Source organism: Myxocyprinus asiaticus, chromosome 9, assembly GCF_019703515.2.
Source record: "Myxocyprinus asiaticus isolate MX2 ecotype Aquarium Trade chromosome 9, UBuf_Myxa_2, whole genome shotgun sequence".
NCBI classification, from domain to species: domain Eukaryota; kingdom Metazoa; phylum Chordata; class Actinopteri; order Cypriniformes; family Catostomidae; genus Myxocyprinus; species Myxocyprinus asiaticus.
Genome location: NC_059352.1, coordinates 1,407,501 through 1,434,196, shown reverse-complemented (window position 1 = coordinate 1,434,196; position 26,696 = coordinate 1,407,501). Strand labels below are relative to the sequence as shown.

The 26,696-nt window shown below is 39.4% G+C and overlaps 1 protein-coding gene across 2 annotated transcripts in view; it reads right to left on the bottom strand.

Moving 5' to 3' along the window:
* Window positions 1-3,454: 3,454 nt before the first annotated feature.
* The window catches only part of LOC127445762 (zinc finger protein GLI1-like), an 80,768-nt gene continuing 57,526 nt past the window's right edge, over window positions 3,455-26,696 (bottom strand). For both annotated transcript variants that reach the window (XM_051706048.1, XM_051706047.1), the window contains exons 3-13: window positions 17,836-18,005; window positions 17,600-17,698; window positions 17,201-17,399; window positions 14,996-15,155; window positions 14,794-14,901; window positions 11,571-11,708; window positions 11,091-11,240; window positions 10,820-10,984; window positions 8,637-8,873; window positions 8,239-8,551; window positions 3,455-7,815 (exon numbers count right to left, since the gene is read on the bottom strand). In XM_051706048.1, the coding sequence (XP_051562008.1) occupies window positions 5,405-7,815; window positions 8,239-8,551; window positions 8,637-8,873; window positions 10,820-10,984; window positions 11,091-11,240; window positions 11,571-11,708; window positions 14,794-14,901; window positions 14,996-15,155; window positions 17,201-17,399; window positions 17,600-17,698; window positions 17,836-18,005 (4,150 nt within the window). In that variant the 3' untranslated portion in view covers window positions 3,455-5,404. The remainder of the gene's footprint in view (window positions 7,816-8,238; window positions 8,552-8,636; window positions 8,874-10,819; window positions 10,985-11,090; window positions 11,241-11,570; window positions 11,709-14,793; window positions 14,902-14,995; window positions 15,156-17,200; window positions 17,400-17,599; window positions 17,699-17,835; window positions 18,006-26,696) is intronic.

Genomic DNA, 26,696 nt, shown 5'->3' with positions numbered 1-26,696 from the left:
CCTCAGATCCAAAGTAATGCAAATGAATGCAAAGTAATCAAGTAATCAAAATACTTTTACTAAAAAAGTAACTGTATTCTGATTACCAATGATTTAAATTGTAACTGTAGTGTCTTCATATTTTATGCACCAAGTGTTGATGAAAATCTTCTTTCAAATTTTACTTGATGTACATCAGATTTGTAAGTAAAAGTTAAAGTATATTAGCTGAAATGTTAAATTTAGTCACTTTAACCAATATTATGTCATGAAATTAAGTAGATTTGACTTAATTCATACCATTAAAATTGAATTAGAAAAACTAAGTGCAAAAAATTGTGAAATAAAAATGAAGTAAATGTTTTTCAGTGATGTTCCTAAGCAGTTGCAAAGGTGTTCTGAGCATAGACATACATACGTAGATGCCTCATTCGGCCTCATAGACTTTTGCATTTGACCATATCTGTCAATTGACATTCATGTGTTGATGGACGGCTCTTGACCTATCCAGTATGGCGGATGTGCCGACAAAATCGCGGTCCATAGAAACAGCTGCTAATAAGGTATCTACGTATAGATATATATGGTTCTGAGTCGTTTTTAACACATCACGATGCAGTTGCCAGGGTGTTGTGGGTGGTTGCCAGGGTGTTGCTAAGGTACTTTTAACACGTTGCATTGCAGATGGTCTCTTACCGGTCCAAATAAAGAGTCCCTCCTAAAGTCTCTATGATATTCTAATCTCTTGACTGGCTTTAATGTAAGTTTAATTCTTTTTTTTTTTCACCCGGTGAAAATTATACAATTATAGTCTGATCATTTACATTGTCTGAGCTGTAAAATAATGGCACGCATCTCCTCAACATTTTGAGGTATCATTCATGTCTGTGGTAAAAACAACATGGGACACGTTTAATAAATACTCAGGGGTTTGTTTAAATCACTAAGCCTAAGTAAGAGCAATAGTTATAATGATACTTGCCTTAGCAATCACCATACATAATTATAGAGGGCTTAGAAGTGTTCAAAGGGTGGTCAAGCTATTATAGAGGATGAGAATGAAATGTAGAAGCGTTGAGGATCCGCAGAGCTGGCGATGTAGAGGACAGCTCTTCACTGGTTACATGCTGCACACAGTATTAGATCTGTGGGGCCGACACGGGGTACCAGGGACCAGGAGCCACAACATTGAACTCTCAAACACACACACACTGGCATGTAGTCGAAGAAAAGCTTTCTTTTGATCTTATAAACAGGGACAAGGAAAGGGCGAGTATGGAGAGGATAAGCTTTGTCACAGAAATTTCAGTATTAGTGAGCAAAAATGTTCTCTTTGTGACTAAAGGAGGAGGGATCAATAAAGTCTGAAGACCTTTTTAAAGATCTGGAGAGTTTTAGTGTCGTGTTTATGCCACCTTGTGGACATCTGAGGTGGTTCCTCAGAAAAATAAAGGCACTGCCAGTTTATTGGGGTATTTGGGTTAATGATTTAATCATCATTAAATTCCATAAAAGTAGTCCATATTTTACAAAGCTGCTGTATGCTCCCAAAACAACTTGGAATATAGTGCACAAGTTATATGGACTACTGTCTTTATACTGCTCATTTACTAATGCTTTATTGTATTTGTCCTTTTTGAATCTTGACAGCTCCTGCTCACTATAAACCGGTATTGCTAAGAGTATGGTATATTAGCTGAATGGATTTGGAATAACATATGGGTGAGTAAATGACCGTATTTCCCATTTTTAGGTGAACTACTCCTTTAAATGGTCGTATTTTTTTTTTTTTTAGCACAGACCTGACAAGGACATACACAAAATAAAATAGTTGCAATTCATGAACCGTGGTCACTTTTGAAAGAAGACCACTTAGGAAATGCTGTCCAAACGTCAGAATTAAAGTCATAAAGAAATTAGAAAAGCTCAAACTGATTGCAAATTATTTATAAATAATATATGCATTTCTTTTTTTTTTCTTTTCTCCACTTTTCTCCCCAATTTGGAATGCCCAATTTCCAATGCGCTCTAAGTCCTCGTGATGGCGTAGTGTCTCGCCTCAATCCGGGTGGCGGAGGACGAATCCTAGTTGCCTCCACATTTGAGACCGTCAATCCACGCGTTTTATCACGTGGCTTGTTGAGCGCGTTACCACGGAGACACAGTGTATGTGGAGGCTTCACGCTATTCTCCGTGGCATCCACGCACAACTCACCATGCGCCCCACCGAGAGCGAGAACTACATTATAGCGACCATGAGGAGGTTACCCCATGTGACTCTACCCTCCCTAGCAACCGGGCCAATTGGTTGCTTAGGAGACCTGGCTGGAGTCACTCAGCACGCCCTGGATTTGAACTTGCGACTTCAGGGGTGGTAGTCAGCGTCAATACTCGCTGAGCTACCCAGGCCCCAAATAATATTTGCATTAAAAATGTCACTTTCCTTGCCAAAACCTAAAAACACAATGGAAGCCACAAGTCACAAGTTTTACCATGTTCTATTTCTAATCCAAGGGTAATAATGCTCCTACTTTTTATATTCATTCTTAATATGCACACATTCACCCTTTTTCGTATACCTGATATGCTGAAAACTGCTCCGTTGATGTTTTCACATTCACAATTACGAATAACATTACGAATCACGTACTGTATGTGACATATTATCAATTCACAATGACAAATTTTGCCAAAAGGTGATTAGCCTGCATCCTTGGAAATTACTGTAGATTAGTACAACATTTCAATTGTAAAATCGTGGGCAATTATCGCATGTGTAGTTAAATACATGTTTAACCTGAACTGCTGAGCGTGCTGATGCGTGGTGCTTCAATAACTAGATTCGTGCTTAGCTTTAATGAGTCCCACCTTCTTTGATTTGATTGGCTATCCCTAACAACATTGACGAGTGGTGTTAGACCACTGAGCACGCCAAAAATTACACTTTTTCAAACCATTGTGTTATCCCTGCAACAACTTAATGACAATTAGATAGTGGTGCATAATGCACTGCAGCAGAACAGCAACAAGGATATATATCATTGGGCAGGGGGGACAGTTTGGCCATATTTGATTATTGGGGGGGACATGTCCCCCTCAATGTAAATTGTGGTTACGGCCCTGGTCCATAGAGTTCACTATTGATCTTAATTAGGGTAGACACTGTATTTTGTATGATGTGAATAAAAACGAGGCTGCAAGGTAGAGTCTGTATAGTCGTTGTAGATCGTCTTTGGTCTAATTTTCACAAATGATGTTGCACAGAGATTGTTTTTTCCACTGGAAATATTTGGAAAGACATGTTTTCAACATTTTTCCACCAGAACGATTGTCACCATGCTACACAACAGTACAACCTATTTAACCCTATGTCTATCCCTCACAGCCTTGTAGTTATTTGTGTTAAATTAAATATGCCTTTTCAATTGTGACCTTAGTCCACAAAGAAACATTATACAACACAGAATTTCCTTCCATCACAGGCTCTGTTTATTTATAAACTGGTATAATATAGTAGTACCTTTGTACAAAAATGTAGAAAAAATGGAACGCAAAAATATCACTTAGTTTTCTTGTAAATAGACGAGATAAATGCTAATGTTATAAAACTGTTACTGCTTTGTGTACTTTTGCCAGCAAAAAAGTTTGAGTGAACTGGGACAGATATAAAAACACACGGAAATGCAAAAACCACAAAAGGATTTTTTTCTTTAGAAAATTGAAAACAATACAAAAGAACTCCATTACATTCTTTATCACAGCAATATGGAAGCACATGGTGTTGTATCTTGTGTGAATCAAGGGTGCATGTGCCAGTCATCTTTGGTATGCCACAGAACGTAGAAACCCTGGGATTTTTAAAGGGTGGCGTCCATACTGCGCCCCTCTATAACACTTAAATGAAAAAGTATTCTACAATCTAGTAATGTAGACAAAGTGTTGAAATAATAGCTTGACAAAAGTCAAGTAAATGACATCAAGTATCTGCATTGTATGTTATTGCCATACTCTATAGAATCTAAAAATGTATATATTTTTTATCACTTTTCCTCAGCTCAGTGCTGTTGTCAGTGCAATGCATATGCATGCTAGCTTGGGTTATGTAACACAATGTAGACAAAGGAAAACCTTACAAAAAACATAACTCAGTGCTGTTACATTTTAATGTACCTGTCTGAAAGCAGACTAGTCAAATAATCGTAAAACAAACCTTAGAATGAATGACTCAAAGGCTCAATCTGGTCAAGAACTAGCAAGATAATTGTCAAGGATTGAAAATACTGTTTTATAATCTACCATTATGACAGCTAGCTATGAGCTTTAGCAAGTTTTTCAGTAACACTTTATTTCTGCCTTTCTCTAATACTTTATAATATCAGTCAGAGTGTTTATATCTGTCTGACTGTCCATCTCTTTTTCTCCGATATGTTACCCGACATATACTTGTGAGGAATCAAAAATGTTAGGCCATAATGGTCAAAGGCACTTGAGTCCTGTCTACACTAATACTAATAGAGAGCGTGCCTAACAGCTTACCCACAAATGAGCTCACTTCCACCTTACGTGGTACTTATGATATGTTTCAGAAAGTTTTTTTTAAATCTTAGTACCATTTACAGTCAAATGCTCATATATTTACATTTTAACAAAGATTTCTATCATAAACAGTTGCACAGTAGTGACCGGAATGCCCCTTAAGTAACAGAGTGCAAGTCTGGTTCCGTAAGTAAAAATCCCATTCATTTTCTCCATAGGCGAATTTTAACTAGAACTTTAAAGACAGACCTACCTTGAGCACTGAGGTTGTTAATCAATGGTATATCCTTCTATTGAAGCCACCAGTCTACATTATATAAACTTAATTTTACAAAAAAGTCATGCCTGGTGAATAAATACACTACCCATGATCCTAAAGAGAAAGATCCACCAATCAGAGAATCACGGCAAACATAGCACGCCAAAAGAGCTCTGCCGTGACCACACACTCCCGTGATGCGCTGTGAGTGACACAATCGAGTCGCTCTCCCTACACTATCAAACTTCCTATATATTTGTATATATTTGAAAATCCCAATGGAAAAACTAAATGGGAAAACATTTCCGGAACCAAGACAGCTAAAAAAGTGGGCAGGCACTGTTTTGCTCTACAGTTCATAGGCCATGTGTTAATGCTTAGCAACATATTTTACACAATCAAAACTGTTACATCAAACACACAACATCTGTGAGATACCATGAAGGGCATAAGCAGAACCATCCAACCCACACAGCATTGTACAGCACATGTATTTAATAGCATATGACAAGTAGAGGGAGGTTTCAGGAATCTTTGGTGTCAGTAAGGCATCTCAGGAGTCCACCTTGCTCACTTTGGCCCATTTAAAAGGGACTGTTAGGACCTTTGCCAATCATATGAACAAACTCATTAAGACAGAGTGTTCAAACATTTGTTCTCCCCAGCAAGAGATGTCAACATAGAGGTCATGTCTCCAATTGCCATATTGGAGAGGCCACTGGGCAAAGTGATGGAGGTCTGGGGCGTGGTGAGACGGGAGGATGTCTGAGAGGAGCATGGGTGGTGTCCCATTGGTTGGTTTACTGGACTGTAAGATGAAGGCTCAGGGTCATCGATAATGGAAGCAAAGTCAATCTGAGCATTCTCCAAGTCCAGGTGTTCTAAGGCATTAGACATGGGTGCAGGGTCGGAGTAGACCACTGAAGAAGGTTTTGCATTGGGGTCCATTCCTGTCAGGTACTGCTGGGCCAGACATGGACCAACCTGGGGATCTAGAGTCTTCTCTATATCATGATGCATGTGGATCTGGCCCGTGTAGTACATGGGATTGTTGTTAGGGTTAGTTGTTAGGTTTTCTGAATGCTGCTGTTGAACTGGTGGTAACCGTACCACTCTTCTTGGACTGGTGGTGGAATGGACGGGACTGAGATGAGGTGGGCTGCGCAGATACGCTCCACCTGCCTGGTGAGAGAGGCTGTTCTGGCGACTCAGCAGCTTCCGTCCTTGAGGTGGCTGTGGCACCATGTCCTGGCTGAAGCAGGAAGTGTCCTTCACTGGCACTGAACTGGGAACTCGATTGTGTGGCGGGCTCATCATGTTCTGATTTGGGTAACCTTGGTAAGTGTTGGCATGATAAAGCATCTGGTTGGCTTGTTGATGTTGAGGGCTGTGCTGCATAATTACTGTTTGTCCTCCCATGTCCAAGCCATCTGTCTTCCCAGATAGTTCCTGTTGCTGTTCCCACAAGAGAGCCTGCTGTGACTGCACGTAGTTCCTCACCATCATCTCCTTCATCTGATGCATCGGCGTCTGCGACCTGCGGCTCTCTGCTAATGAGCCAAGACTTACACCTCCACTGTTGGGGAATGATCCAGTTTGGCTCTGCTGCTGAAGACCAGCTTGTGTTCCCATCTGGCCATGATGGAAATCACAGTTTGCATTTGAAGATCTTCCCATTAGGCCTTGGACTTGTGATTGAGGTGGATAACCCTGCATATTCCCTGTGTGGCTATGCTGGTGTAGAGTTTTGGTGTTCTGGCAGGAGTTCGAAGCTCCATTGGAGGGATGGAACTGCTCTGGTTTTATCGTAACACTCGGAAGGTCAGAGGTAGGGTCATATGCACCCTGTTGAGGGTAGTGCTTCCCTTGAATGCCTGCATCCTGGTATTGCATGCCAGTCTGGGAGCTATGGAGCTGGCCGGTCTGTGCCCAGGGCCCTGACCCATCGGTCAGCTGCCCCTGGCTGGGATAGTGTGGACCGGAGGGGCTGAGCTGACAGGTGCTCATGCTGTACTCTGCTTGCTGTAGAAGACTGTTTGCAATGTCAGTCTGGCCCTGGTACTGGCCTTCCATCTGAGTCTGGTAGACTTGATCCATGCATCTCAGGCCTTCTTGACCAGGAGAGAGCTGGCTGGCATTGTGAGGGAGGTGGTGAGGTTGCTGGTAGCCCACGTAGGCCCGGTCTCCACCCTGCGTCATGTTGCCTTCTGCAGCGTTCCCATGAGATTCCATGGCCATGGCTTCCAACATGACATTTTCAGTAATACTCGGTGGGCGCGGTGAGTACAAACGCCTGCTTAGAGCGGCATCAGACCCGCACTGCTGCAGTGCATTGCGGCGACTCATGAGGGACACGTTACTCAAACTGTTGAAGCGTTGCACTTTGGGTAAGCCCTGTGGGTCGCCGCCCAAGCGTACTGGATCACTGGCACGTCTTGTGTTGTTTCCTGGTGCATGATGCGGGTAGATCACTCCTGTGCCGTACTCCACATTGGCACTGTGCCTTCTTGTGCCCCCTTGCTGCAGGAATGGAGGAAGAGGCTGGCCGTGGCATTCCCTCAGGAATCCGACGTGTCTACCGAGGGTGCCAGGTTGGTCCATGTTGGGTAGAGGGGTGGGTGGTGGGCCGCCGGTCGCAGCTGCATATTTAGCCTTCAGACTATACTGCTGTGCAGGGGTGAGATTTGGTAGACCTGGCAACCCACCAGCATTCTGGCATAGTCCACCTCTTTGGCTGTTCTGAGGAGACAGTGGGTCACCAGGCACATCAGTGCCCATCACAGAATGGCAGTGACCACTCTGACCCACCTGAGACACGTCACTGGAGCGTCTACTCGATAGGTAGGGAGAGACCATGGATGAACGACGGCTCACTGTGTAGGCGGAGCTTAGGCTGCTGGTGCCACTGCCACGGCGATCGTTTGGTGGGCATGACATTCCAATTCCGCTTACTCCACCCAGCTCTGGGGCAGAAAGCTCCATGACACGACGGTTGGAGAGCAAGGGTGAGAGTGCACACATGCCCATTTTTTCTCCCGGGGCTGAAGAGAGAAAAGACTAAAGATTGGTAAGCCTGACAATTATTCACAAGCAGAAATTAACTTTTATATCCACACAGATTTCAGACAACAAACATAACTGCAAAAAATCCTATTGTTAATAAGAATCTTTGTCTTGTTTTCCAGATATAAAAATATCTTAGCATCCTAAATGGATAGTTTACCAGAAATGAAAATTCTCTCATAATTTACTTACCCTCATGTCATTCCAAACCCCTATTACTTTCTTCTGGCCGTGGAACACAAAATGAGTTGTTTGGCAGAATGTTAGCCTCAGTCACTGTTCATTTTCATTGCATCAGTTTCCATCCAATAGAAGTGAACCTAACATCTCTTTTTGTATTCAACGGAAGAAAAAAGTAATACAAAAGATAAAAGAGAGCTGTTCTTGACTGTCTTTTTTACCTGAGAGGGTTGGAAGTTTATTTCCTACACTCCGCCCAGGTGGTGTTGGCCGACGAATCTGTTTCAGTTTGTCAATCTTCAAGTTTTCCAGTCTCTTTAAGGCCTGTACAGACATGCACATTCCCCCTGAGCCTACACCGCCACTGGACTCTGACACACCAGTGTTCCCGCTGTCCTCTTGTGTTGTCAGGTCCTCAAGGCTGCCCGCTGCATTCAAGTTCATCTCAACACCGCTGTCGTTGTTGTTAGCACTCCCTAATGGAGAACGCTCACTACTGCAGGACGACTGGCCACTGGGGCTTGGCTGAGATTTCTGGAGGGAAAATTAGTCAAGATAATGTTTAAGAGGACAGAATGGTAAACAGACAGAGAGTGAAGTGAAAAATGAACAGTCTTACCAGTGTGTTTTCTGGAGCAAGTAGTTTGCAGTCTTCTCTGCTTCTCTCTTCTTTTTCTATCAGCAGTTCTTGACCTGCAGGTGTCAGGCCAGAGCCTGGGGGTCGTGGCCCGGTATCTCCACGGTGCTTTTTAGTGATGTGAGCTTCCGGTCCGTGTACTGTCTTCACATGCTTTCTTAGAGAGCTTGGGTCAGTGTAGCGCTTTGTACATCCAGGAATCTTACAGACATACGGTTTCTAAAGAGCGGGAATAGGAGAGCGTGGTTGATATGTAACCGAGAGCTATAGCCAAAAGGTTTGGAAACAGATAGTGTCAAGTAGTGAATTAAATTGAATTTCACCCAAAAAAAAAAAAAAAAAAATGTCATGTTTAGCAACATGCTGTGCTATTTTTCTTCTGGTATTTTTCTACTTTTTTTTTATTGTGAAAAGCAGTTTACAAACAAATTTAAACCTTAGAGACCCAAGCATTGATATTGCTAAAATATATATGGGTCAATGACGTGACGCTCATTCGTTTGTTACACGTCTAATAAATTATTCTAAAATATATTACAAATGCAGTTCACACAAAACAGTTACTGAACACACCTCTTCTATGATGAACATGTTTCCAATTACTGAGTTCAAAGTCATTTTGATATTTTTTCTGGGGGTTTAAAGTAACAAATGTCATGTGGTGTAACCATCTGGAGACAGTAAAAAAATCAACACCTCATTAAAATCTGAAATTCTTGAAAAAAGAAATGTTGGCATGAATTGTGCTGAATAATCTTTTATTATTATTTCTTCAGACAATAAGCAGTGAAACAGTTTTATTTTCAAATATGATTAATATTTGAAAACTTTAGTCATGTGGTGCAACCAACATGTAGGGAGAAGACTTTATACCCGCAAGACTGTATGAAGTTTTAAAAACAAATCATTATTTTGTCATATCATTAAATATCAATGTTTCGACATTTGGATAAAAAGGCTCATTTTGTTTAGGTCATTTGGTGCAACCATGAGAAAACTTCTTGACTTAAAAATTCATGATATTTGTAAAAATATTTTTAACTTGAAACATATGTTTGAAAACTTTTTTTTAAATTAATGATTAAGTTGGGGGCCTGGGTATCTCAATGAGTATTGACGCTGACTACCATCCGCGGAGTCGCGAGTTCGAATCCAGTGTGTGCTGAGTGACTACAGCCAGGTCTCCTAAGCAACCAAATTGGCCCGGTTGCTAGGGAGGGTAGAGTCACATGGGGTAACCTCCTCGTGGTTGTGATTAGTGGTTCTCGCTCTCAATGGGGCGCGTGGTAAGTTGTGCGTGGATCGCGGAGAGTAGCATGAGCCTCCACATACTGTGAGTCTCCGCGGTATCAAGCACAACGAGTCATGTGATAAGATGCGCGGATTGACGGTCTCAGAAGCGGAGGCAACTAAGTCCTCCGCCACTCGGATTGAGGTGAGTAACCGCACCACCATGAGGACCTACTAAGCAGTGGGAATTGGGCATTCCAAATTGCGGACAAAAGGGGATAAAGAAAATGAATGATTAAGTTGTGTACACTCTCATGTATTCAAGGTGCAAGGAAACTATTTTAAAAAACTTTTACTTGATAGTTACACCACATCATTAAACCATGTTTTTCAAAAATGTATAAAAACAACATGAACTGAAAGATTACATGTCTACATTACTAACTTGACACAATTGTTTTAAACAAGATTTTTAAAATATTTCACATTTTTCTCACCTCGACAACCTTATTTGTTAGCTGTGCCTGTGACATTCAATATGCAATTTTTCCCCAACAAAACTTTTCCTTTTGTTAATTAAAATGGCTATTATTTATTGAATTGATGTAAATAAATGTTGCAGTTCTGCTACACTGGGTCTCTAAGGGTTAAATAAAACAGAAATTATGTTGTTTAGAAATGATTTTAACCAGTGCAACCAATTAAAAACTGAATGCACATTTATTGATGGACCTCAAAAGTTGGATCACCTAACCAGTAACACATAAAAGTGACAAAAAGTAAAGTGAAGCACAAAACCAACACACAACCATGACAACCAGATACCCTAAGAAAGAAAACCAGGCAATACGCAAAGTAATTGGAGTTTGAAAGTAAGGGGGAAATACTCCTCTAAGGATTCGAGTTACTGTATATGCGTGTCTGTTGGAGATTACCTCATTGGAGTGTGTTCGGTTCTGATGCTTGGCTCGGTCTGAAGCATTGGAGAAAGCCTTGTTGCAGCCCTCGTGCTCACAGACGTATGGTTTCTCACCCGTATGTGAGCGCAGATGAGTCTTCAGGTTCTCCAGACGTGAGTATGCTTTATTACAGCCTTCAAACTGATAAACACAAAATTATGCATAATATAGATTAGATTGAGTGCAAAGAAGACACTAGATATCTAACACACACATACACAGGAAGTCACACTAAGAATATACTCACAGTGCACTTATGAGGTTTCTCCCCAGTATGTCTGCGCATATGGACAACAAGCATGTACTGCGCTTTGAACGGCCTCTGCTCTCGAGAACAGTCCTTCCAATGACACACAAACTCCTTCTTCTCGCCGTGTATGTGCTCGTTATTGATGTGCTGTATAAAATAAAAATTCAGAGAAATGGCTCATCAAAGATAGCATGTTTCTAGATTTAAATTGAATCCTTAATTAGTATTGGGTGATTACTAATTACTATTTGGCTCAAAATCAAAAGATGAAAATAAGAATATTTTGCACAAAGAAAATAAAGTCTAGATTTTTCTTGGATTGTGACATTTATTTTCATGACAATTATACACATTATTCCCAAAATTCCCATTACTGTAATGTCGAAAAAAAGTCATTATTTTAAGTAATTGGACATATATTGACAGATTTTTATGAGATTTCCTGTTTTCTTAAAAGTAAATCTCTTTCTCTCTTACATGCACAAGTTGTTCCTGTGTGTCGAACTCTTTGCTGCAGCACTCCCAGTGGCAGTTGGTCTCATAAATGGCCTCTGGTTCTGGTTTCTCCTCTTTATCGAGATCATCTCTGCCCTCTAGCAGACCCAGAAGAGGATCCTAAAAAAACGTAATGTGTGTCTCATTACAAAGGCTGTTGCTAGGCAGTGGTATACAGAGCATCCTCAACTTAGAATTAGCTTCGTTTAAACGAGACGGCCATCGTAGGACAAACGGAAACAGAATGTATCATGGTTGCTATTTAACCCTTTAAGCTCTGAAGGTGTTTTTAAAGATTTCCTGTTTCAGTGGCATACCCAAAATTAAAGGCTAATAACTCGAAAAAAACAAAAAACAAAACAAAAACAAAAAAACCCCAAGGAGGGTCAAGTGTATGGTATCGAGAAAAAAATATGAAAACATTTCAAATTTTTAATGATATAGATTATGATTAATTCTAAGGCTCTCAGCCTAAGAAACTGCTGTAAGATCAGAAAAAAACTGAGCCAAAATTATTATTATAATTTTTTTTCTTATTTGACATTATATATCTCTGGGTATAAATAAGGTGGCTCTGAAAAACTGCTTTTGTTTTGTTCCCAATCATGTAAAATTTAACTGAGAACATTTTTGTGTTGATACGACAAAGCAATCAAAAGTTATAACACTACAAAAATAATTTATCATAGTGTCCAAAAGCCTCTCCAAACAAATAAAACATAATAATTGTACATAAGAACTAATTACACATGCAAACACAACAATGACTAAAGGTTTGCATAGCATGCAGACATCATTTTAGTAATGAGATTTCACAGAATGAGTTTCATTCTGTGCCATTTGAGTCATCATTGAGTCTGTGTCATGTATTTGGCGCCATCTCCTGGTGGCCATATGTAACAGTCACCAATCACATGCCTTTCTGCCCAAATATGGATGATTTTTGCACCAATCTGAACCCAATCCAATTGGATTAGTGTTCCATGATGCTACATCAATTCCAATGATGTCATCTGATCCAGGAAAGCTAACGTCTTTTCAGTCAGATTGCTAGATGCCAGATAACCAGATGCACATTGTGCTTTGTGTGGATTATCTAATAATCTATGCATCCGATTACCTTGTGTTTGTGATTACCTCTAATGGTATGATATTTTATGTTCTGTTTATTTTTTGTGACGTTATAAGCAATTAAGCATCACCTGTTCACATGAAACATAAATGTCAAAGACATATACTTAGCTATTACTCGCTATATGTTTGTCTGTGATTAAAACAAATAGGCTGGTTGTATTCTACACTTTGAGAGCTTTCCAAAAACATATGACACATGACTATTTGATGAGTTTGATGTTTTGACTGATTGCAATAATATGTACAGTGCAAAGTGATCAAAACGGAACGGAACGGAAATTTGTCAGCAAAATGCATTGTAAAGTAGAGCTTCTAAGCTTTCAAATGGTACCTATTTTGTGTTGGTCAAGACTGTAGTTGTTAATATTTTGACTATATTTTTTTCTTTTCTCTCAGGCCCATCTGAGCTTAAAGGGTTAAACACAATATTTTTTAGTAAAACAGCGTAATGTATGTTTGTTTACATTGACGAGCACCAGTGATACACACCTCTTGCATCCTCCGAATTCCTGTGAAAGAAGGTCGCATTTGAAGGCTGCATTCGGAGTGTTCTACTTGGTTTTCTGAGGGGGCCTGGGTAGCTCAGCGAGTATTGATGCTCTCTACCACCCCTGGAGTTGCGAGTTCGAATCCAGGGTGTGCTGAGTGACTCCAGCCAGGTCTCCTAAGCAACCAAATTGGCATGGTTGCTAAGGAAGGTAGAGTCACATGGGGCACCTCCTTGTGGTCACGAATAGTGGTTCTCGCTCTCAATGGGGCGCGTGGTAAGTTGTGCGTGGATCGCGGAGAGTAGCATGAGCCTCCACATGCTGTGAGTCTCCGCGGTGTCGTGCACAGCGAGCCACATGATAAGATGCATGGATTGATGGTCTCAAAAGCGGAGGCAACTGAGACTTGTCCTCTGCCACCCGGATTGAGGTGAGTAACCGCACCACCACAAGGACCTACTAAGTAGTGGGAATTGGGCATTCCAAATTGGGAGAAATGTATTTTCTTTTAAATACTTGTTTTTCTGAAATGAGACAGCCTCTATGACGTATGCAGACAAATGCGATTTCTGAACATGCAGCCTTCGAATCGAGACACAGCTACAGTTTCAATTATTTTTTATTGTACAGGACAGTTGAGACTGACAGGAAAGTGGAGAGATTCAGGTTTTGACAGGATTTGCAATATTTGCGAATATTAATCCTGCACTCCAAAAATGCATAATAGCTCTTTGATGCCTAACCACCATGAGTGACGACCTTTGACTCCTACCTATAATTCTAAATGACTGTCGTCTAGCTAGTCAGTTTCCCGAAACCGTAGTAACTATGTCGCACATCCATCGTTTGAACCACGTTGGTTCAACAACATAGAGCTGTCGTTAATGACGGAGTAATAACTTCCACTGTGTAGATACATACGCTGCAATAGATGGGTTTCCCCTTTACATCAAACTTTGGGGTTCCCCAACACACTCGAGCACATACGCACATGCGCACTCTTCACAAACATATAAACGGCTCTTATGCGTTTACATAAACGTATTAAAAGCTGTGTTCTCCGACAGAAACCGTGTGTGAAAAAGCGCTTTCTCTTAACAGCCTTTAATCCCTTCAATGGCTGAATTCGTGTTCACGTGTTGTTTCAGAACAGCGCTTTTCTGCAAAACCCCGGAATAAGCTGTTTTCTTATATGCATGTAAACGTGGTCAAAGTGTTGACAGAATTTAAGATATATATGGAATAAAAGATATAGATGCCTCAGTGAAGTGAAATGTTGTCCAGCACACAGCAAACTAACAAGGAACTTTGCTTTTAACCACAGGTGGAGAACTGTAGTTCCAACCACACAACTTTGCAATGCTTTTGGCAAATGTTCATTGGAACTACGGTTTCGGGAAACACCAAATCGTTGAACTATGTTGGTATCGATGAAACTTGATACCATAGTTGGGTAACGATGCTTTTGGGAAACCCACCCCTGACTGATTCATTGAATAATTTAGAGAAGTTTTCGAAAGACTGAGGACAACTCAATAGAAAAACTTTTTGTTTTTATTCCCATTGTTTTTAATGCGCATTACCTGTGTTCCAGTTGAGGACGGACTCGCCACATCTCCCTCTGAATGCTCCTCCAGGTTCTTAATGTTAATATTGTCCATCACACTTCCCAGAACAGGTTCTGTCTTCAGCTACAGGTACAAACACAGAACACGGCGAGTGAACTCTAACGGCAACTCTACACTGAATACTGTATGAGAGAGTGTGTAGTGTGAGAGGTCTCACATGTGTGTGTTTTGGGGCGGCGTGCAGTCTGGGGTTGTGAGGCGGCAGGCGAGGTGGAGGTCCATGACAGGATGGAGAGGGGTGACCCAGTGGAGTGCTGTACATGTTCCCCTGAGCTCTGGACGGGTAGCTCATTGAGTTTGAATAGCCTAATGATGGACTGCAGTCACAAGATTAATGGGATTGTAAGTGTTTTTAGACGACTGTAAACTGTGCATTCATGCAGGTTTATGGTAGAACGAAATAATGAATCCAGGAGCGTGACACTGAGCAAGATGCCCGTAAGTAACAAAAACAAGCTTATTCAAAAACCTGACAACTTAAGAAACCCGCGATTATATGACACTTATTATTCTCTGCTTTTGACGTTGAAATGTAAACGGGTTTAAGCACAACACTTGTGCACATGTTATAAGCCAGTAATAACACCGGTTAAGTTTACATGCAAAGTGAAATGGGGGAAGAGGCCAAAAAAATTGCATGTGCTGACTGGTTTTTGCTTAAGTCGCTAAATAATATTGGAATATGTACATATATCATAAAACCAGAGTTTTTTTTTTTTTACCACTAAATAACATTGAAAGAAGTTTTTTGCTAGTTACAGTCACTTCAGCTTGATCACTGGGGGCTTTAATACATTAAGGCATAATTTTCTATAAAGCTGCTTTAAAACAACGTGTATTGTGAAAAGTGTTATACAAATATAAATGATTTGACTGTAGACAAACATGAAAATTGTGAGTTCATATATTGTAACGAGTTTTTCTCATTACAATCAAACTAAATAAATGCAGTGCTATTGTTTAACCCTTGAGCAACCTTTGGGACATTTTTGTCTTTTTCATTTTTGTTTTTCGATCATTTTGGCTGTTAATGCCAACGGCCTACATTTTGCCAAAGGTGTGTATTTTTGGGGGAATTTTGATATTTCAACCTCAGTTCATACCATAATACATCTATAATACATCTATAATACACAAAATAGTTACACTCAGGACCTTCAGGACAAAAATGTCCCCATTGACCCCAGTGCCATTAAAGCATAAAATCATGAATTCTATGATATTATGCTTTCATTCCAGAGCCCTGGCTTCAAAATGTACATTTTAATATTTTCCACCAGATGGCGCCATTTTTCCTCATGTTTAGCCTATGGAGCAAATACATACTTTTCCCCTATTTTCTGTCTGCTGTATTATAGAGCACTGCAGCCCAACTGAATAAATGATGCATTTTTATTGTGCTTTATTATAAAAAATAATTTAAACTTTTTCACACATTCCACTTTTTTATTCTTGTAACTCACAAAATACAGAGAGCTTCGCGACCCCCTGTGAAACTCTGGTGACCCCTAGTGGGGGTCGCGACCCCCAGGTTGGGAAGCACTGCTCTAAGGGCCTCTGAGTAACTTTTGTTTTATTGACGCACAAGGGTTAATTACTTATTATAGAGCTCTGCATTTTGTTGCCAATGTCAGACACTGTAGTGTCATTTATGATTTAAAAGACATTTATGTTGAATCCTTGAATACGTTTTAACGAAATATCTGTGGGCACTGTTTTTTATTTTTTTTATTTTATTGCATCGTATCGTTTCGTGAAATTTGTTTATCGTTACATGCCTAATATATACGTGTATATATATCGTAAAGGAAATAAAGTGATGTTTAGGACCATTAATATATATATATATATATATATATATATATTATTGTTATTATTATTATTTCCATTACAAATAAGCACATTCTCTGTACTGTAATGCAAAAAATGTCAATCTTATTATCACTACTGTAATGTGAAAAAATTAAATATTATTTTAAAAGAAAATTGTTTAAAAAAAATGAAATTATATTTTATTATTTTAATGCAAAATGAATAAATTGTACATTTTTAATAATGAGAATCACCATTAAAAATACAGTAATGGGACAAAAACACTCAAAACTTAAATGTCCAGATGCATTTTGGTAATTTTGGGAGTAAATGTGCCATGAAAATAATGTCACAATGCAAATGTTTTTTTTTTGTTTTTTTTGTTTTTTTTTTTTAAGGCAAAATATGGTTTATTATTATTATTATTATTATTATTATTATTATTTTGGAGTGAAATGTGACCTGGGCATGTTTTCATGAGATTCATCCTTAGAGATGCTGTCACGGCATAATGTAGTGGTTCATAATTGTGGACATAATGCAAATTTACCTCATGGTGCCCACAGACAGATGCCCGTATGAGCTGGCAGCGTTTTGTCCACAGCGAGAGTTAACAAACGCCACCAGTGAATTGGGAGACGTGCGTATAACCGTCTGCAGGTCCATGCTGGCGTCTGACAGGGGTGAGATCGACAGAGCGCGCTTCTTACTCAACTTCAACATGGAGCGAGGCGTAGAGAAACAAGAGGCTGTAACACAGAGACAGATAGAAAGAGAAGTTAAATAGTGCTCACTTTTTACATGTATTTAAGTAACCTGCACAAATACCTCATTTTATTTTTTGAAAACAAAATTGGATTGGAAAAATGGATTGAAATGGAACAGAACTGGACTGAAGAGGAACAGAGCGGAATGGAAGTGATTGAAAACCAAATGTGTAGTGCCTCACCGTCTCCTGTGCCCATGTGTTCTGAACCGGGCTGGTTATATGAGAGATTGTGATGAGATGGCATCATGCTCTGGTTACAGTAGGGGGCGCCACTGCCACCTAAACAACATAAAACCATAAGAATACTGTTATAGTTATATACAGTTTAATCAGTTTAGATTCTTGTAATTCCACATAAAATTCAAATTCAGTTTATGTCCCCAATTTTGAAAAAGTCATTGTATATATCCACTCACCCTCTGATGGGGGCATACCGCGGTGTCCCATCATGCTGTGTGGTGGTGGTGCGTGTGGCGGCCGCATGTAGGGGTCCATACAGGCTCCAGGGTTCATAGAGGGGTTATACATCTCTCTGCTATCTGGCGGTTGACCACTGGGGAGCGCCACACACACTGATGACACCTCACTGTACCGGAAGCGCGCGCACACACACACACACACACACACACACACACACACACACACACACACACACATTTATAGAGCACTGTATATGCATATATTTAAATGCATTCAAATCTGTGTATGTATCTCTCACTTTTAAATTAAACCCATGAAACGGCATTCACAGCCTATTTTACCTCCGTAATGTTATGCATCTACAAGTGAAACTGGATATTCAACGAGAATGAAATGAAGGGCGGGACTTGACTTTATATATCGGGAACTGATTGCATCATTAAAAGTGGGGGTTTCATACTAGAATGAAGCCAGGTGGTTGAAAATTAAGAGGACTTGGTGATGTCATCAGAAAAGGAAAGTCGTTGCCCTCATGTTGTTCCAACATCCCCTCCCACCAATAGTAGGGTTAGGACACTATATCGAATTTCAATATATCACGAACCAAAAAAAAATGACGAACCATATCGTGGCACAACTTGATATTTCGAAATCTGCAACATTGTTTTTTGTCCATGTGATCATAAATAAAATGACCCGTCAATCGCTTGATTTGACCACTACTGTGCTTTTTCTACACTGTTTACAGGGTTCACACAATATCCTTAAAGTGCTTGAATTTAGCTTTTAGAAATGTAAGAACTGGAATACCTGGAAAATCGGCTTTTTTTTATCTCTCTCTCTCTTTTTCTCCTCAATTTGGAATGCCCAATCCCCAATGCGCTCTAAGTCCTCGTGGTGGCGTAGTGACTCAACCTCGAACCTCAGTTGCCTCCGCGTCTGAGACCGTCAATCCGCGCATCTTATCACGTGGCTTGTTGAGCACGTTACCACGGAGACATAGCGCGTGTGGAGGCTTCATCCGCGGCATCCACACACAACTCACCACGCGCCCCACCGAGAGCGAACCACATTATAGCGACCACGAGGAGGTTACCCCATGTGACTCTATCCTCCCTAGCAACCGGGCCAATTTGGTTGCTTAGGAGACCTGGCTGGAGTCACTCAGCACGCCCTGGATTTAAACTCGTGACTCCAGGGGTGGTAGTCAGCGTCAATACTCGCTAAGCTACCCAGGCCCATCGTTTTGATGAAAAGTGCTTGAGATTAAAGTGTATAGTTTTCTTCCGTGTAATGTGTGTCCATCAAAGATAAGGTGGCTCCACTTTCATTGAATAATGTGTCTTCATATCCTTTCTGTTCTTTATAGTCAGATAAAAAAAAAAAGTGAAAAGAAATATGAATTTTAATCTCACGCAGAATGGATGCGCTAAAGTAACCGAGAGATTCTTGATGTTCGCTAAACCGAAACACTGTGAGTCACGCGTTGAACTCTTAAAGTGACAGTAACCTTTTTAGCATTTCTTATACAAATGAATGTAAACTCAATGTTATTACTTATAAATTGTACACATTATTTCAAACAGTGATAGCTCATATTATTATTATATATATATAATTTCATAATATAATATTAAATGATATAATGAAAAATTTTAATGTTTTGTCATTTAAGTGTTATTTATATCGAATCGTGAACCTGATATCGTATATCGGACCGAATTGTGAGATAACCATATCGTCCCATCCCTGTCCAATAGCATTAAATTTTATTGCAACCTTTTTTCCACACAATGAATGTGAACGATGACTAAGGCTGTCATTCTGCCTAACATCTCCTTTTGTGTTTAACATTAGAAAGAAACAACGTGGACCAACATGAGAGTGTGTAAATGATGACAGAATTTAAATTTTTCGGTGAACTATACCTTTAAGCCTATTTCTTCTCACACATAAAAGTCCCTCTCATGCATTCAGCCTTTTCTGAAAAATTAACGTAATTTTTATGTTTAGAGGTCATGTGCGAACAGAGCCGGTTGGGAAATACCAGTAAAGCTGTGGCAAGTTGTAACATTACCGGAAAAGTTTGATTAAGCCGTAAGATTACAGGTTCGGCCCGCGGGCCAAATCCACCCCGTTAGAAATGTTCAATGTCTGTTCCTGCTGTTTTTAAATCGTTTTTCTATGTAAACTTACACTAAGGGGGCTCATTTTTTTTAGACTATTTCAGAGGTTGCACTACGGATGATCTTTATCCGTCATTTTGACGGAACGGGAAGATTAAAGAAGTAAAATCATGGATGACTGATAAGCGTGAGTTGGGAGAAACAGAAAAGTTCTGTTAATTAATTTGGTCAAGAAAACATTCGATTTGAAAAGTCTTAAGTTTAAGTTTAAATCATTGCACATATAACAAACTTAGATTTGGGTTACGTCTGACAATTTTATCCATATATAACAAACTTCACTGTTATTGTTTAATAAAAATGTTAGTGGGGGGGCCTGGGTATCTCAGCGAGTATTGACGCTGACTATCACACCTGGAGTCGCGAGTTCGAATCCAGAACGTGCTGAGTAACTTCAGCCAGGTCTCCTAAGCAACCAAATTGGCCCGGTTGCTAGGGAGGGTAGAGTCACATGGGGTAACCTCCTCGTGGTCACTATAATGTGATTCTCACTCTCGGGGGGGGGTTGCGTGGTGAGTTGTGCGTGGATGCCACGGAGAATAGCGTGAAGCCTCCACATGCGCTAGGTCTCCGCGGTAGCGCGCTCAACAAGTCACATGATAAGATGTGCGGATTGATGGTCTCAGACGCGGAGGCAACTGAGATTCGTCCTCCACCACCCGGATTGAGGCGAGTCACTACACCACCACGAGGACTTAGAGCGCATTGGGAATTGGGCATTCCTAATTGGGGAGAAAAGGGGAGAAAATAATAATAATAATAATAATAATATATATATTTTTTAGTATCAGTCTTAATGACTTTATCTGTTACAGACAAATTGTTTTTTTTTTTTTTTCCAGAATGTCCTACTTGAAAATTTTCTCATGATAAAAAAATTAAAGCTATAAACACAGATGTTTTATTTATATAGCGAACAAATATTACAGACCTACTATAACACAAAATCTTTTACAAGCTTTATGTTAACAAAATACTCCTAAAGATTTTTTTCATCTGGCCTACTTGTGGATGATGTTCGATGTCAGGATGCGCCGATGTAAGAAGTGTGCTTTGGGCCTAATCACAAAGCTCTGACGGAGAAAGTTCGTTCTCAACGCCGTTTAACAATGGATAATGTTGCATGTGTGAATACCAGATGTGGTACATTTACCAGAAAAGGCAATCTGGCAATTTTACTGCAATTTTACAGATTTAATGTGTGAAAGTGGCTATTGCTATGGATATTCTATTGTACTTTAAGTAGATCAGTTGAGTATTCTGTAGAAAGTGCAGAACATCAATGAGGGTTTGATTGTGACACATCCGTATGACCACTAGGAGGCGCCACTATTTTTAGTTTTGATTAAACTACAGCTGAGAAAAGACTATAATGAGTCCCCAACATTCCCTATTTTTTTCTCTCTCTATCTGTTTTTCTCTCCTCTGATTACATACGTTTTCGTTTCCCATCTTTCAGGTCTTTTACCCCTCTTTCTCTCTTCCATAACATTCTCAAGTGTATTACGTGACAATGGTCTTCGTGTTTCCCTCTGTATGTGTGTGTGTGTGTGTGTGTGTGTGTGTGTGTGTGTGTGTGTGTATTCTGGGGCGGTCTAATCTCCTCACACTTTCTCTCCCAAAAACCTCTGTGTCTCTTCGGTCACACTGTTGTAGCTCTGTTGTTCTCTCTCTCTCTCTCTCTCTCTCTCTCTCTCTCTCTCTCTCTTTCTCTCTGTCTCTTTTATTGTAGTTGCTGTAAATGTGAGTGTGAATATCGTCAACATAAATTAAATCAAAGTATGTCCATAACAGAATCACATGTTTTGGATTTTGGAAGGATATTTGATTTATTTAGTGTTCTTAAGAAGTTTTTTGTGAAGTTTGGAGAGTTTTGTTTCTCTTTTCAAAGTATAAGGCACCTTCAGGGTTGGGGAGTAACAGAATACATGTAACAGTGTTACGTATTTAAAATACAAAATATAAGTAACCACAGTGAATTATTACATTCAAGCACTACATTTAGAAACTACATTTATGGGGGTCTGGGTAGCTCAGCGAGTATTGACGCTGACTATCACCCCTGGAGTCACAAGTCTGAATCCAGGGTGTGCTGAGTGACTCCAGCCAGGTCTCCTAAGCAACCAAATTGGCCCGGTTGCTAGGGAGGGTAGAGTCACATAGGGTAACCTCCTCGTGGTCGCTATAATGTGGTTCGCTCTCGGTGGGGTGCGTGGTGATTTGTGCGTGGATGCCGCGGAGAATAGCGTGAAGCCTCCACGCACGCTACGTCTCCATGGTAACGCGCTCAACAAGCCACGTGATAAGATGCGCAGCTTGACGGTCTCAGACGCGGAGGCAACTGAGATTTGTCCTCCACCACCTGGATCGAGGCGAGTCACTACGCCACCACGAGGACTTAGAGCGCATTGGGAATTGGGCATTCCAAATTGGGGAGAAAAAGGGGAGAAAATCAAAGAAAAAAAAAGAAACTACATTTATAATATAAATAGCTGGTAATCAGAACACAGTTACTATCAAAATGTATTTATAATATCGAAGAGATTACCTGTCATTTGCTTCATTTTATATTTAGTCTATTGTAGACATTTATGCTTTAAAATGAAGCAATCAGTGCAGAAACATTTTCCTTATGATGTGTAATTGTGAATGTGTACATTCATACGAGCAGACAGAGGGCGCTCTCGCACCGCTATGAGTGAAAATGTGGATCTATAGCAATGAAAAAGAGTTAGAAATGCTCTGAAAGATGAAATACAAACAAATACACATTTATTACAAGTAGAGCTGTCAGTCGATTAAAATTTTAATCGCGATTAATCACATCATTTTTTTTGTAGTTAATCGCGATTAATCGCAGATTTGAAAAGTGCTGAAATTTGACACTATATGTACTTCTTTTCAAAATGTATTTATTTCCATCTTAGGAAAGAAAACAAAATGTATACAATATAATGCTTTATTAACATTTTCCAAACAAAGCTTTCCACAGTATAAAGATAGAAATGCTCTAAAATAGCACCAATTCAAGTAACATTAAACATTTCCCAAAGTCAAAGTGTGAGTTTGACTAATTGACAGAACTAGTCACCACATACAGTATGTTGCATATTTATTGCAATGCGCATTAAATCTCGGTAGACTGTGGTTATACAGCAATCTTGAAGCTGCGTTCATGATTCGCGTTAGAGCGCTGCTTTAAACTTACCATGAAAAGCGCTTGCAGACAAAAACGTCTCATTCTGCATTTTGGTGTTATTTAAGATTTGGCGTGCTACTGTGGTAATTAAAACGTGACTTACAAAGGCTGAAAATTACTTGATTTCAATCACAAGTATAATGAAAATCCAGGTTTGATCTTTATTCTTAGTGCAAAGATGTACTGCAAAAACTATTACTCTTAAAGGGGACCTATTATGCAAAATTCACTTTTACATGGTGTTTGAACATAAATGTGAGTCAGCAGTGTGTGTACACAACCACCCTACAATGTTAAAAGTCCTCCCACTCCTCTTTCTTATATTTCTATTAATCAAAAACAGTGTCTCAAAATGACTGGTTTTTGTATCCGCTCTAAAGTGATGTCACTTTAGAGCAGGCCACGCCCACGACTGGTGACGGACTCCACCCTATTATCATAGATCTTCCCCTGAGTGATCGACACACAGTCCGCCATTTTTTTCCGCGCTGGAGCAACTACAGTGAGAAGAATAATGTCTCAGCTTCATAAGCGTCATAAGTGTCATACGTGTTCTGTTGTTGGCTGTAAAAGTGAACATAAGTGTCTTCATGTACTCCTGGCATCAGAGCCACTGAAGACGCAGTGGACAAGTTTTGTTTTTGAAGAAAATGTTCCCCAAAACATCCCAAAATTTGTGTATGTTTGTGCATATCATTTTACACCGGACTGCTTTCAGAATGAGGGTCAATATAAAGCAGACTTTTCTAAATATTTGATTCTCAAGCATGGATCAGTACCAACTGTTCGTGTTCCAGCTTTATATCCTGAAGATGTAAGTATCGCACTTTATATTTTGTGAATGTTTCCCAATCGCATGATGCAAGACAACCCCCTAAAATGTCATGTCTCGTTATAGCGCATAGCTAACGTCATTACAGTATATTTTTGTGTTGCCCATCCATCGTTGCTAAATGGCTGAAAAACACTCCGGTATTTACGGTGTCAGTCATATTGGTTCTGATTTGTTGTTGCTATAGTATCCGAAGCACAAGCTGTAAAGGCACAGCCCTGTTCCGGAAAGTGGGCGGAGAGCAGCAGCTCATTTGCATTTAAAGAGACACACACGAAAACAGCGTGTTTTTGATTCCACCCAAAAAGAGGCATTTACAACATAGTATAATAAATGATCCGTGGGGTATTTTGAGCTGAAACTTCACAGACACATTCTGGGGACACCTGAGACTTGTATTACATCTTGTAAAAAGGGGCATAATAGGTCTCCTTAAAAAACAAATTGAATATATCCTTAAAACAAATGCACTTGAGAAGCTTCACTGCATAAAATTTTGTCGCGAAACAAGCAGCCTGGTCTTATGAACATTACGTTACCATGGCAACAAAGGAACAAACGAAATTACATGCCATATTACCGTACATGTTTGGCTGCAGTTTCCCAGTGAAATGTCCAGCGGGGGGCGCCAGAATCGAGTGAAATGTATTATTTTTCAAATGATGCGTTAGAGTAAGTGTTTCAGTACCATAACATAGCAGCATGTGAGTAATAGAGTGATAATAAGTGTTTATAAAGTTATAATCAGCCGTTGTAGTTGTGATTTGTGTGAAAGTGAATCAAATGCACAGTTGTTGTAGCGCCTCTAGAGTTTATTTCACCAGGAAACTGCGACGAAATGTAGAACGCGGCACATAAAAGTCAGTTTGCAAACATGTAGTTGTAGTAACGTTCATTCAATGAGACTAGGTTTTTTTTTTCATTTAGTCTTGTAGTCATTTAGCAGACACTTTTATCCAAAGCGACTTACAAGTGAGCAACATAACAAGCAATTTTTCATAATAAAAGTCAACAATATCTGCATTCTTACAACAGTGGAGTTATAATTAAGTGATCTGCTCATTGTTGGATGAAAACTCATTTTTCCCACCTTTGTTAAAATAAAACTACTCTGAATGAAGTTGTTCTTCTAAAATTAAATTCTCTCTCTCTGTGTGTGTCTCTCTCTCTGAGGTAACCTGAGTCTGGTTTGGTCAGTCATGCGGAGAGTTTCTGCTCTCTGACCAGTAATAAGCAGCTGTCAGAGAGAAAGTGGGCGAGAGACAGAGGGAAACTAATAGAGAGAGGGAGAGTTAGAGCGAGTGTCTGACACCGGCTCAACATGGGTGGCATTCAGCAGGAGGAGGAGGTAGGAGGGGGGAGGGACGAGCGAGCAGATCTCTACATGAGTGAGAGAGGAGAGAGAGAGCTGCCAAACTCACGGCACTCACTGCATCCAAACCTCACGGTTTTACATCAGTGTGCCTCGATCATGAGATCATTGTTATCATTAATAAGTTATGTTTGGAGAGAATGAAACCTAGAGGTTTTAGCTTAAGTACAATATACTGTATTAATTTAACTTTAACTTTATTGGTTGATTAGCCAAAACAACTTACAGAACACGAATTGAAACAGGAGCAGGTTTGTGAAGACTTTGTTAGTTCCCCTTTATTTGGGACTGAATGTGAGATCATTGCACTAGCATCCTAGATTCTTTAAGGAATATTCTGGGTTAAAAACTAGGTTAATTTTCTCAAAAACAGTAAAAATCCATCTGTTTTGTTTGATTCCTCTCAATAGAGACAATAACACTGACTCGACCAATGGTGCTGGGGGCGGGGCTATCTGTTTGTTCGACCAACGGCAGAAGGGGGGCGTATTCAAAAAGCTGTTTTTAAAAGCAATGTTTATTTTTTGCAATTCTGTTTGGTGGCACTAGTGGTGCAGAAATGACATATTTCAGCTTTAAGCTCAATTGACAGCATTTGTGGCATAATGTTGATTACCACAAAAAAAAGAAATAAAAAAAAAAGAAAAGAAAAATGACTCGTAACTAGTGAATTAAGAATAAAACAAAGCAATGGAAGTGAATGGGGCCAGTCCATAAACATTCAAATACACACTATATTAAAAGTATAGCCACAGAATGTAAGTAATATTCATGTTAACATGATTTTAGTGTAATCTTTTACTACTCTTATTTTTGTAAAGACATCCAATATTTATCATTTCTTTAATGTTTCTTTTTTCATTCATTTAAATAATTTTTTTTTATAAATAATTTAAAAACTCCAATATTTATCATTTCTTTTTTTTCTTTTTTATTCATGTTAATAATTGTTACTTTAAAAAAAAAATCTATATCAATTCTTTTTGTTTCTTTTTTATTCATTTTAATAATTTTTACTTTTAAATAAAATGTAAAAAATCAATATTTATCATTTCTTTTTGGTTTCTTTTTTATTCATTTTAAGTTACTTTTTTTTTAATTACAAAATCAATATTTATCATTTCTTTTTTGTTTCTTTTTCATTTTATTAATTTTTACTTTTTTACTAATTAAAAACTCCAATATTCATAATTTATTTTTTTTATTCATTTTAATAATTGTTACTTTTTTTAAAAATCCAATATTTATCAATTCTTTTTGTTTCTTTT